The sequence below is a fragment of the Schistocerca gregaria genome, chromosome 7 (assembly GCF_023897955.1).
Source record: "Schistocerca gregaria isolate iqSchGreg1 chromosome 7, iqSchGreg1.2, whole genome shotgun sequence".
In the NCBI taxonomy this organism is placed as follows: domain Eukaryota; kingdom Metazoa; phylum Arthropoda; class Insecta; order Orthoptera; family Acrididae; genus Schistocerca; species Schistocerca gregaria.
The window spans coordinates 449,281,993-449,295,322 of record NC_064926.1 but is presented as its reverse complement, the minus strand read 5'-3'; the positions used below and the strand labels follow the sequence as shown (position 1 = coordinate 449,295,322).

Here is a 13,330-nt window from a genome sequence, read left to right as displayed (position 1 = left end):
CATCTCGTCTGTCTTTATTCTTTAAGCTAATATCCTGCTTCAACCTACATTCACCTACATCTGGATACGTAGTTGATGACTGGCATTAAAAAATTTAATGAACTTTGTAGAGAACACCTTGTCTGATGATTGGTTAAATGGGATTAGGACATTTAAGAACTGCATTCTTCAATATCCAGCTGTAACGGTATGTTTTGTTAGAGACAATCGACTTGGGTCTACAGTCACACCATCATCGCATCCAAAAACCATCTCGACTATCTTTCTATTGCATACTCAGCTCTTAACATTCATTAAATCTCTACAATATCACTAGTACAGTAGTTAATTTAATTTTGTTGTCACTGGAAGACTCCATTGAAAAAGTGAGAAATAGGATGAATTCTCTTAGATGATTAATAATTATATGTTTATTATATAAATGATGATTACAGTATTGGTTGTATCCAACATCCCCTTAACTTTGTATTTCGTTGCCACAGTGGTAACACTGGTTCCTGTCAGTTAAATGAAGTTAAGTGCTGTTGGGCTGGACTAGTATATGGATTGGTGACCATCCGGTCTGCTGAGCACTGTTGGCAAGTAGGGTTCACTCAGCCCTTGTGAGAAACAACTGAGGAGGTACTTGACTGAGAAGTAGTGGCTCCGGTCTCGTAAACTGACATACGGCCGTGAGAGCAGTATGCCGACCATATGCCCCTCCGTGTCCACATTCAATGATGCCTCTGGATGAGGATGACACGGCAGCCGGTCGGTACCGTTGGGATTTTATGGCCTGTGCGGGCGGAGTTTAGTTCGTTAAGTGTAGCAGCAACTGCTGTGAGCCGTAAGATCTGGTCTAGGTACTTTAATATACACTTTCACTAGGCCACAGTTAAAAGAATTAATCATTAAATTGTATAGTTTATATGTCAGTATTAGGAAATTGATTATTTCATGCAATGTAGAAACGCACTTTCTCAGAGACATCACAGATTAATTTGAATGATTAGTGATTTAATAACTTCTGATCTCATCTGAAGTTGACGCAGCGAAGTTTGAAATAATACACAATAATGGGAATTAATATGTTGCGGGAATGGTACAGAGGTAGCTGCATGAATTTTAAACATTTTTTTGCTACGCACAGATGAGGTATTGTTCAGAAGAATTGATCTTGACAATACCGGAATAAATTCTCACTCTGGCTTCAATGTTAGTTAATCGCTGAGCTTCCAACATGAAGTTTAAATGTATAAAAATGGACCTACAATATGTTGACAAAGAGTTGCTATATGCAGATTGCAGATGATTTTTTTATTTTGGATGTTTTGTCTCACTTCCTCACATACAGCCTTCTTGAGTTAAAAAGTTTTGAGAGTGGCGGTTATGTAATGCAAGCGGTACATAACTACTGAATAATTGTGCATTATGCAACTGCCACCATTCTGTGATTATTTAATTGAAAGACATCTAATGAGGATAGTGTCTCCCCAAAACTCATGGTTCCAGTAAAAGAGCAATAACGAAGTGGTGGCTGACAAGCAACTGCATTTTCATTCATCATCCCATAGCTCGCAGATGTCACACAGATAATTTTAAATGAACCAGGCACTTTAATTTAGCAATTCGTACAATGAGGTTAGAAAATTCGAACCTCCTTGAATTTGTACTCTCTTTCGATTATGATCTAATCGATATATTGACATACTATCGACTTTGGACATAATACGAAGTATCTTTGATCATTAATGAGGTGGATGTGTGACGGATAATGTGTGTTGTTGCCGTGTTGACAGGGATATATTTGATACATAATGCAAGAAGATACGTTCCCTGCTGCCGAGAGGATTTTGGCAGATATTGAGAATGTGTTCAAGAGAGATCCAAAGCTGTTAGTTTGTTTCTAGTTTTTTTGGAGTTATTACAGTGATCATAAATTGCGTTGTAAATAAACATGTTTATCGGAAATATATGTAAACAAATTAAGTGTACATCCAGGATTCTGTCAATGCTGTATTGATTTTCTATTGTTGAAAGGAATGACACGTGTATTTAAACGTATTAAATCAACATTCCTATTTTTCAATTTAACGGTGACATTACACGCATGTAAATAAACACTGTTGTTGCGTTAATTAAGACCTAAATTACCAATGCTGTACTTAAGTACTATGTGTATCTAGATCTTTCAGCTGGAGCTGTGTCTTTAATACCAGAGGTTTAGTTCTTGTTAACAGTACCCACAGATGACATTGTGTATTTTAATACTTTGGCAAGTGTAGTGATGTTTAACGTTCATAATGTCCCTGTCTTGTAGGAAAGAATTCGACATAATTCCTGTTACTGTCAACCACAACAAGTCGCCGCTACATCACGTGGAACACTGTTTAGCACTTGAATCGTGGTGTGTGCGTCATGTGTACTGCTATGCGTATCATCGCCTCCTGGATACGCGACATTTCCGACATCGAAGAGCAGGTATTCTTTTATTGCATTTCGTGACATACATACAGATCCAAGAGCAAAATAAATACCCTGCTTGCCGTTTCGCACAAGGTATAGTGGATTGTCGAGATATATGTATAAGTGACCTTGGGGGTGACATTTACTGCAAACTACAGGTTAAAATATGGTTTGTGGAATATGTGAATTAATTAAATGTCACTCGGCGCATACTTCACTGATTGCCCACTTTAGATCAGTGGCAGTTCTTGCATTTGGTTTGATGAGGTGTACTTATCTTTGAGATATTCTCATCAATGTGTTGCAGACTCATTTGTTGTGGAATCCACAATTGCAGGATAACATTTATTGATGGTGTCATGATAATGCTCCAAAAAATTCCAGTTGTTTTGCTGTAAGAAGTACCATGGCCCAGCAGTCTAAAATTTAGTTTAGGAATACATAATTCTCACACTAGGTGTGCACACTGACTGGCTGATCAGTAATTGTTGAGAAATTTATTAACCACACCTTTAATCTTTCTGTTAATTGCTCTTCATTTCTTTAGAATGTTACCATTTATTATTGGGACCTATACCTGTGTACTTCAATGAGAAACTTAGACATGATAGTAGTTTCCTTGTGAAGCTTGTGTGGATTAAGGGAAAATTCAGTTATGAAATTAAATTGTTAATCTATAAACAAAATAAAGAACTACATTTATGAGATGAATGTGTGTATTTACAAGTTGCTGAAACATAGGCTTTCTTAGTTTTACTGTTTCAGTTGTTAGTCAACTAATAACCCATTTGAAGTTGATAGCGTATTATAGCCCATACATCTGGTAGTCTGTGATGAATGTGCCGAAGATATACTTTGGTTCCTTCCATAAATTAAGTGTGATAATTATTCATCTTGCTATTAAGTTGAAGTTGATGTTCTGTATGTTCATTCAACTTCAGCTTCACCTCTGAAATATAGTGCTAGGTCTAATGGGAACTATTTTTCACTCGATTGTGTCTGTGACTTGTTAATCACTTGAGATAAGACAACATAGTAGTTGTCTGTAGATAAAGCTGCATTTCTCTGCTGTGATTTAGTGACTTAAGTGCAGGATCACAATGGTTGTTGTGAAATGATTCATGTGGGCCTACACATCCTAATGTGTAGAATGATCTGACTTTCATATTGTGGGTATAAGAAATTGGTCAAACTTTTGAATGATAAGAAAATGTAAAACTTACTGAGATGACAAAAGGATGTGTTCATGCAAATCCCAGAATTGTTTAGCAACTCTATAGATTTGCCTTTAAGGATAATCAGTGTTGAAACTTTACAAAGATCCTTCCATGCTCTGATCCCAAAGGGTATTTAGGTAATGCTTTTCTTGAGCAGCCAAGAGAAATTATGATGCCAGGACAACTGATTAATATAGCCAATGACTTGACAATGTTTTCATTTTGATCATGAGAGAGACGTTAGGTATGTAATACTGGATCAATTGAACTTACAAATACTAAATGTTGGCATAATTCCAAGACATTATGATGCTGGGGATCAAACTGAATATTGGAGAAAAGTACTTAGTTCACGACGACAAGTATGTAGTAAATAGTTTGACACTTGAGTTTTCACTGCAGTATTTTTGATGTGAGTATAAAGAAAGTAAAGGGAAATTATACTATTAGGTTCCAAGTTACATAGACCTTTGGCAGTGTGGCTTCAATGGGAGGAGTATATTTTGGGGGTTCATGCCATCCATCCACCCACCCACCTAACAGGAAAAAAAAGGCACTGCACTAATTACTGATGTATACAAGTTATTATTGTGTATGTTGTGTTGTTGTTATTAAAATCTTATGCACAGTAAATGTTTAACTGATGTCATATTACATCTGATAGGAGGAGACAGTGAAATACAGTCTCCCCCACAGTCCATCAAACTGAACTCAGGATCAGCATCTGCATTCAACCAAAATTTCACTTTGACAACCAGATGGTAAACTTCAAACCTAACCTAGCCCCCAAGTTATTCAACAGACTGCTCATTACCATAAACTAGATTTATTATTCACATTTGTTGGCTTTGCCAACTCAACCAAATTTCCACTTTCCAACCTCAGGTTACACAACAGATCATTCTGTCACCACAGTGCAGATCCTGCATTTGCAATGAAATCATTATTAATGATTTCATTGCAAAGATGCTGTAGATATCAATAAAATAATATCTTGTAAGCAGCAAAAGCAGAAAATGAAGAAAAGGCAATCCATGCAGAACATTTTGTATCATTTTTCAACCTCAATCCAGTAATGGCAATCAATAAAATATGATCAGTTCGTGAGTGAGTGGCATGTGGATGTATACAATTAAAAGCTTTTCATGGGTACCATATAATATCATCCCAATGGCTGTCCACCTTGACATGGAGACCAGTAGCCAACATATACCGCACACAGTGCAGCCCGTGGACAACTCCTTGTCAGCTTAGTTCAATCAGCTACATGCAAGTCCCCAATGTTATCTAACCCTGTGAATTATATTCCATTAAAAAGAAAATAATGAATTATAGTGAAGATTAAGCACCATTATTGTGGTAGGCTTTTTCCATATATAAGTTAAACAATTGTGTTCATATTATTATATGAACACAATTGTTTAACTTATATGTGGAAAAGAGCACTGAAGTTGGTAAAACAGATTTTCATAGCAAGAATAAGTTTTGAGAATTGTAACTGTTAATGATAATGTTACTGGATACAAGCCTTGGCTATCGGTAAACGAAACAAAATGAAAGAGGAGAAAAGGCATGCTGTACACCAAATTCAGGAGATGCTGAAGTCAAATTTCATCAAGGAAATAGAAGTTTACAAGCTGAGCTAAAAGAGGGATGCGTTGAAAGCTGATTGACACAGTAGAGAAAGCTTTCTTCAGTGACACATTTGAAACAAGATGCTATTGGTGGAGGCAATAAATTCAGTGATTGGAAGTTCAGTATGAAGAGATACTGAAGTGAATGGGTGTGGAAGTATCTTGTATGAAAAGTGGATATTTACTAAGACATAAGATGAAGAGCTTGACACTATAAGCAGCTCTGGAAAGTTTCAGATCAGGCAAGTAAATGTTGCAGTGCCCAGAGAGAACAGTGGCCGTGTGTGTGTGTGTGTGTGTGTGTGTGTGTGTGTGTGTGTGTGTGTGTGTGATTGTTATGCATTTATAAAAATGTGTATGGGCCCTATGTTTTGTTTGTTTATTTATTTATTTTTGTTTCTTCATCTGATGAGGTTTGTATGATAACGAGTAATATCTTACAGTCTACTTTTAAATGTGTGTGTTTGCCATTGCCTCTATATGGCGAGTAGCAACCTATCGGAATTAATGTGGTTATTCCACTGTGGGTTTTAATTCATATAAGCCATCTGATTTTTACAGTGTGATGGGACATTCATTTCAAATAATTATAGACATTTCCTTACATCACTGATTCACAGTTTGCATCAAGAAATTGTTTGTCACTTCTTTCTTGATCAAAATTAATTGACCAAATGGCAAATCTGATAAGTTTGAAACCTCTGCTATGTCGAAACAGAAATCAGAGTGGGGGTTGTGACTTGTCCAGCCTCAGACCCCACAATAAAACTTTTGGCTAAATTTTCCTGTATCAGTATCACAGTTTTGGGGGCAGTAGCGCAACAAACCAAGAAGAAAACAACATCTCTTGGATATCTCTTTTATGTGCTGTAGCTTTGAAACTATATTTGCAGAATAAGCAAGTATAAATTTGAAAGTTACCAAATACGGCGTGTTAGCTTTGGAAACTGTTAAATTGAGATTGTGCTCTACGATGTGCTTTTGGTGCACAGTCTGGGCACAGAACATGTAATCTGGTTAGCTAAATATAGTGAGCATAGCAGACGTGATCTACTCAGCCAGTGGCAATATGACATTTTCATTGCACATACTCAAATTGAAAATAATGTAGCTATGGCTAAATAAATAATTTTGGTTCTGCCATTTTTTCTTCAGAGATGTGGTTACATTGGGATGTAAGAGGACATCTTAAATTGATGTGAATGAAGCAGTGACATTGCCACTCATCTATGAGGGAAATATGTGGTTCTTTAATTCGGACTATGTTTAGTTTCCATATTGCGATTTCCATGAACGTAACAACAGAAGTTAATCCTAGAACATTAAAGAGGGGACATTGTTGCTAAACCATCATAAATTACACTACTTCATACTTTACTCGTAGGAAGTCATAAATAAGGTATCCAGTGGTAGGTCACAAATGCAATAATTACAAAATGTCCTCTTTCACACTCTATACTGAGAGTTGCTCTGCTCCAAATGTTTGCGGGAACCACGAATTAGTATAGGTAACATGAATTGATACTAATTGCTATCATAAATTCTAAGATGGTTTAGTGATCTGGGAATAAATTGCTGCGAGTGAAGCAATGACTTTTACATTCTTTGTTATTACAAATACTCGTATTTCACAAATAGGTCACAGTTTCCTGGAGTGCGGTTAAGCTCTTTTCAGTTGTAGTTTCCAAACATCTTGTGATTTCCTATGGTGCTGTTAGGCTGGGATATAAGAGCACATCTTGAATTGGCAGAAAAAACTGGTTGTTGTGACACTCTGTTCTCTAGCTTAGCCACAGGTGTAGGTTAGGTTGGAATGCAACAATTTGGTTGGGAGTTCGTGGAGCCAGTGAATGTGAAAGCAACAAACCTGGTTGTGGTAACAGACTGATCTGTAGCATAGCCAGATGTCTCAATTAGGTTGGGACACAATACTGGCTTGGAGTTGCCAATGAACTGAAAGTAAAAACTCTAGGTGTGGTGACAAACTGATGTGTAGTTTAACAAGAGGTCTAGGTTAGGTTGGAATGCGACAATTTGGTTGTGAAATGGCAAGGCATAATTTGGGAAAAGGAAACGCAACACAGGCCGTGAAATCATAGGAAATTGGGTGTTTGGTGGAATTCAGCGAAGGTTAAAAAATTTTTCCTTGAGCCCGTTGAATTTAGGAAGTGATGTTCAGGATAATAAAAGAATTGCTCCTCCCTGGGACCTTGATTGTTAGTGATGGTCTCAGTTCATACAACACCCAAGGCACTGAAGGTTTTCAGCACCTTAAATTGGACCATAGTCTGAACTTCATAGCTACAGAAGAACATACCATTCACACATAGAACATGGACAGAATGTGGCAGAACATCAGAGGTGCTATTCTGCGATTACACTATCTTTTTGTTGAAGCGGGTAAACTTCACCCACATGGTGAAATTGTAATGCAATAATTCTTTTGAAAAATGTTAGAAGCAGACTAATAACTATAATTCCATGCATTTCAGGAAGACAGGCACCTTTAATTTCCTCAACTTTACAGGTATGTTACAGCATCACCTTGCTTGGAACTGTACATTTTGTACATTACAGTGGAATATTGCTTTATTTGTGTTTCATTATTAAAATTTTGTTGTTGTTTGTGTGTTCATGCATTGATAATGTTATGATAAGATTGGCTGATTACAAAATGTGTAATGTGCTCTCATTCAGTGTTCTGTTTGGGTGAGGAGAGCACATATTCTGTGCTGAGATTGTGTAACAAAAGCATATCATACAGTGCTATCTCAATTTCTCAGTTTTTGAAGTTATTGTGCTGTATTTGGTGGATTTCATACTTGTACTTCCTTATTCCACAAACATGCCTTTCAGTGCTACAGCGCATTAAAGAGTTATCCAGGAGACTTTTTGTCTTGGTTTGTTGTGCTACAGTGCCTGAAAGTGCGATACGGATGTATAAAAATTCTGCCAAACTTTTTTGGTGTACATTGTTTGCACACAAAACACTTGCAGGTATTTTGGTCACTATATAAGCACTGAAATGTGTGATTTTTGTAAACTCTGTGAGGTTTTATATAAATTGAAAGATATTATGTATGTGATCCATTGATACTAATGTTACATGGTTATCTTGGAAGCTGGACAATAGAGCTGATCCCACTTATTTTTCAGTTTTGTTGAGTGTTGTGTGAAAGCTACAAATATTCAAATTCTTCTTGTGTAAAACTCTTCTAAATAGAATGCAACCTGTTATGATAAGTATAGAAACTGCAGGACTGATGTCTCTTATGGGGTTAATGCTTAAAGTTGTGTAACTATTTCATTTGTTACAGATCCAGAAGTAACGTCAAGACTGCTACTTGGAGCCCTTTTACTTAATCCTGATGTGTCTACATTCTGGAACATGAGAAAAGAGTTGGTTCAGTCAGGACGTTTGGATGTTCAGTCTGAATTGCATTTCAGTGTTGTTATATTATCTCGGAAGCCAAAAAGTGCAGAGGCATTCTCATACCGCAGGTACCTGTTGGAGAAATTATTGACAAGTGAGTATAACAGTAGCCTAATTTTTGAGTCTGTTTTTATTATCTTCAAAGGTAAGAATCTAGAACAAGGATAGTACTGTTGCTAATTGTAGCATGTGAGATTGATTGACCAAGACTCATCATCAGGGTGGACATAAAATGGTAATAGGATCCTTCTGTCACCCACCAGGTTCACCTCCTGATGTAACCAAAAACTTTAGACAAAATCTCAGTTTGCTTGTAAGTAAGTTTCCCAAGCATAGTGTAATCATCCAAAAGTCAGTTGGGAAAATTACAGTTATGCTAGTGGTGGGCTTGATAATTCTTCCTGTAAAACAATACTAAATGCCTTCTGTGAAAACTTCCTAGAACATAAATCACATAATTCTTAATGGAAATATATTGGAGTAATGGCAACAAATAGACCCAATCTCTTCGAAGGTTTCCACGTCGACACTGGTATCAGTGACCATGATGTGGTTGTGGGAACAATGATTACCAGTGATTTAGGCTGAAGCAGTGGATTAAAATCTGTACTGGAAACTTGGATCTCCTGCTTACTGGGCAGATTTGCTATCAGTTGCACCACACTGGCACTCCAGCTACAATAGCTGTACAGAATACCCTATTATGTCTTGGTATTTGAACAGGCACCACATAACTATCTTGCTGACATCTGTCAAACTGATGAAAGATTTCAGTAATACATGGAGAAAAGTTAGGTCCATTTTTCGCATGAAACAGCAGTTTAAGGTTAAAATGACAAAATTACTTAACACACAAATTTGGAATTGTAGCATGCTCAAAGCCTCAGTTATTGCATTTTCACTTCTGTAAGCAATGGGAACAATATTTTTATCTTATGGTATCTACATGCAAAATTAACTGATATAACATTTTGCAGAACCAATCATCCAGATCGAAAGATCCTGTGCAGTAAAAATGGAAATCAGAAGGCAAGTGGATGGAAATGACAGACGGCACCCAAAATAATACAAAGTGTGAATGATGCACAGCTGAACAGAAGACAAGTAGTATCCATTTCTTAAAGGAGGAGGAGGGAGGGAGGGGGAAGCTTGTCTTTAATAACTGGCTTTGAATCCATACATTGACAGTGTCCATGCCAACCAGTGTGAATTCTGAAAACGTTGATCATGTGAAACCCAACTCACACTTTTGTCATACTGAAAGCTTTGGATTAAGGCAGTCAGGTAAATACAGTGGTTATTGATTTCCAAAAAGCATTTGATTCGGTAACACACCAATGGTTATTGCCAAAAGGTTGATCATATGGGTTATTAAGTGAAATTTATGAATTGGTTGAGTGCATTTTGGTATGGGGGACACGGCATGTTATCTTCAATGGAGAGCCATTGTCAGATGTAAAAGTAACTGTGTGTACCTCAGAGAGGTGTGTTGGAACCCTTGCTGTTCATGTTGTATGTTAATGACCTTACAGACAATATTAGTAAGAACCTCAGGCTTTTGCAGGTGATGCAGTTATCTATAATGAAGTGCTGTCTGAAAGAAGCAGCATAAATATTCAGCCAGAACTCGATAAGATTTCAAAGTGGCGCAAAGATAGGCAGCTAGCTTTAAATGTTCAGAAATGTGAAATGGTGTGCTTCACAGGAAAAAAAAAGACCATAAAATATCATATAAGTATCGGTGAGTCACAGGTGGAATCAGCCAACTCATACAGGTACCCGAGTGTAACCCTTTGTAGGCATTTGAAATTGGATTCTCACATAGACACAGTTGTTGGTGAAGGTGGTGGTAGACTTTGATTTATTGATACAATACTGGAGAAGTGCAGTCAATCTACAAAGGAGACTGCTCATGTATCACTTATGACACACTCTAGAATATTGCTAAAGTGTGTGGGTCGTTCTCATAGGGATCATAAGCAGAAGATTAGAATATTTACAACACACACAGGCAGGTATGAAGAAGTCCTCCCAAACACTTAAACACCTCAGTTCCATGAAAAAGATCGCAATGATCCAGAATTCTTAAATTTCTATCATGCATACAAAAAGATTTATAGGAAGGTGCTGATTGCTGCAAAAAAAGTCATTTAATGACAAAATAATATATAATGCAGAGAATAAAAGCAAAGCAGTCTGAGATGTTATAAAAAAAAAGGAAATGGGGAGAGGCAAATAAACACAGAATAATATACTGCTAAGGGAGGGGGGAAAAGTAATAAATTATCCACAGCACTTAGCAAAATACGTAAACGACCATTTTTCAAGTATTGCGGAGAAGTTACAGCAAAAATTCCCTCAAGCAAATATAACACCTGTAAATAATTTTGCACTAAATACGATGATGTTACTTTCACCAACAGAGAATGAAGTCAGTAAAACAATTCAAAAACTAAAAAATAAAAAGTCAGTAGGTTTAGATGAAGTACCAATGTGTGTACTGAACAATGCATAGGGATTATACAAGGCCCCTTAAGAAATTTAATAAATGAATCCTTCACATTAGGGACATTTCCAGAGCAGTTAAAAAATACAGGAGTTGTACCTTTGCTTAAGAAGGGTAATGCAGAAGACAGAAAATTACCGGCCCATTTCCCTGCTGTGTCGGCATTCTCAAAAATAATAGAAGCAATTATGAAAGACAGATTAATGAATTACCTGAATAAATACAATCTTTTAAGCGAATCACAGTTTGGTTTCTGAAGTGGCAGAAATACGGAGTCAGCCACAGTAGAATTCAGTCCAGTTGATGGTGCAGTTGTGAAAAAGTCATGCTGCTGTAGTGGCAGTGGTGTGGCTCCTGCCCAACTGGGTTGGTGTGAAATATAGTGCCCATCCAGCCTTAGCAGAATTTTTGCAGACTACCCAGTTATCATAGTTATTCTCTGCATGCAAGATGTGGTTGCCTGTATTATAATGATGTCTTTACCAGTGTTTTCACCAGGGTCACATGGCACATGTTATCAGAACCGGACACGCTGTCAACAGTTGAGTGCACCAACAAAAATAAATGACATCATTAGAGTCAATGGTAGCACCATGCCACTTTACACTTTTGCAATTGGTTCATGTTATTGCCACTTCATTCCTTTTTCGTACTGCGCCCTCAGTCTTAATTATTACAGAGCGAGGTGGCGCAGTGGTAGCACACTAGACTCGCATTCAGGAGGACGACGGTTCAATCCCGCGTCCGGCCATCCTGATTTAGGTTTTCCGTGATTTCTCTAAATCGCTCCAGGCAAATGCCGGGATGGTTCCTTTCAAAGGGCATGGCCGACTTCTTTCCCAATCCTTCCCTAATCCGATGAGACCGATGCCCTCACTGTTTGGTCTCTTCCTACAAAAAACCAACCAACCATCTTAATTATTGATCAATCTACAAATCTCTATCTTTGTGCTAAGGCCCAAGCACTCAGAAGAGATGACAATAGCCATATGTGTGTCAGTTATGCTTGTCTGACTGTGTGTGTGTGTTTTCTACTTCAGATGGAGGACATGGCCTGAAAGCAGAACATTTCTCGCATTCTCTATCATTGTGCCTGTCCGTGACTCATTGCCTCCTCTGTGTTGTGAGTAGTTATCTATCCTTTCCGTGTTGCTGGTACTTGTTGTGTGTGACTTTGTACATGACAACGCAACAGTAAGGAGAGGTGGGCTACAGAGTAGAGCAGCAACTGTCATGGTAGGAAAGTTGGAAGAAGTAGACATGATTATAAACATATTAACACAGTAAACATAAGATTTACTTAGCTTGTATTTCTTCAAGTGTACAAAGACTTATTACAAATAATGCAGCAAGAAACAGAGTCCAGCTATTACAACACCAACAACGATGAGGCACTGTGAGTGGGTTGAGTGGCTGCCTCCAGCCATCCTGTATCGTGGCTGCAGAGGGTGCTCATAGTACAGAGCCATTGCGCATGTGGCTCAGGGGGGCATGCACCATTGGTTCCACCAGTTCCGTGTGACTGTTCTCGGTGTCTGGTGGAAACTTACAATTCTGTTGTCAACTTGATGCCAGTGGGGCGGTATTGATATTGATACCACATTACCTGTTTCAGATTGCTATTAATTCTGTGATTTAGGTTAGCCTTAGGATTAATTATTCAACATAGGCACAGCCACCTCTGTCCTGTATAGTTCAAGAGGCAGCTAGCGATTATTGTTTGCTTATTTTCTGTCCTACACTTTCCCTGCGATAGATGTTGGGAGACAAGAATTGACTAAATTTTTGTAACCCCTGGACCAGCAATTAGTTTAACTTTTAGCTAATGTGATAGTTCTTGAGTTGAAAGCTCTCATGTCTCCAGCTGGGGGTCAGTTTTAAAATACCATGATGCTTCAGAGGGTGTCATACTCATCATCTTCTGGTGAAGTGTCAAGATATTGCAGTTGTCATAATATTCATGCTAGCAGCACACCACCTCAATCTGGCTAGAGGTGGTTTTGTGCTGTGTGGCAAGCGGGTGTGATGGCGAATCATGTTGGAGTGGCGGGGTTAGTAGGTGCAGCAGGGGCTGTGTTCGAAACTCCGACTGTGC

At 37.9% G+C, this 13,330-nt stretch overlaps 1 protein-coding gene across 2 annotated transcripts in view; it reads left to right on the top strand.

Moving 5' to 3' along the window:
* Positions 1-1,688: 1,688 nt before the first annotated feature.
* LOC126281964 (protein prenyltransferase alpha subunit repeat-containing protein 1) overlaps positions 1,689-13,330 on the top strand; it is a 38,089-nt gene continuing 26,447 nt past the window's right edge. The window contains exons 1-3 of one of the 2 annotated variants that reach the window (XM_049981337.1): positions 1,689-1,873; positions 2,300-2,460; positions 8,614-8,823. In XM_049981337.1, coding sequence (XP_049837294.1) covers positions 1,797-1,873; positions 2,300-2,460; positions 8,614-8,823 — 448 coding nt within the window. In that variant the 5' untranslated portion in view covers positions 1,689-1,796. The remainder of the gene's footprint in view (positions 1,874-2,299; positions 2,461-8,613; positions 8,824-13,330) is intronic. The other variant, XM_049981338.1, reaches the window with a different exon arrangement.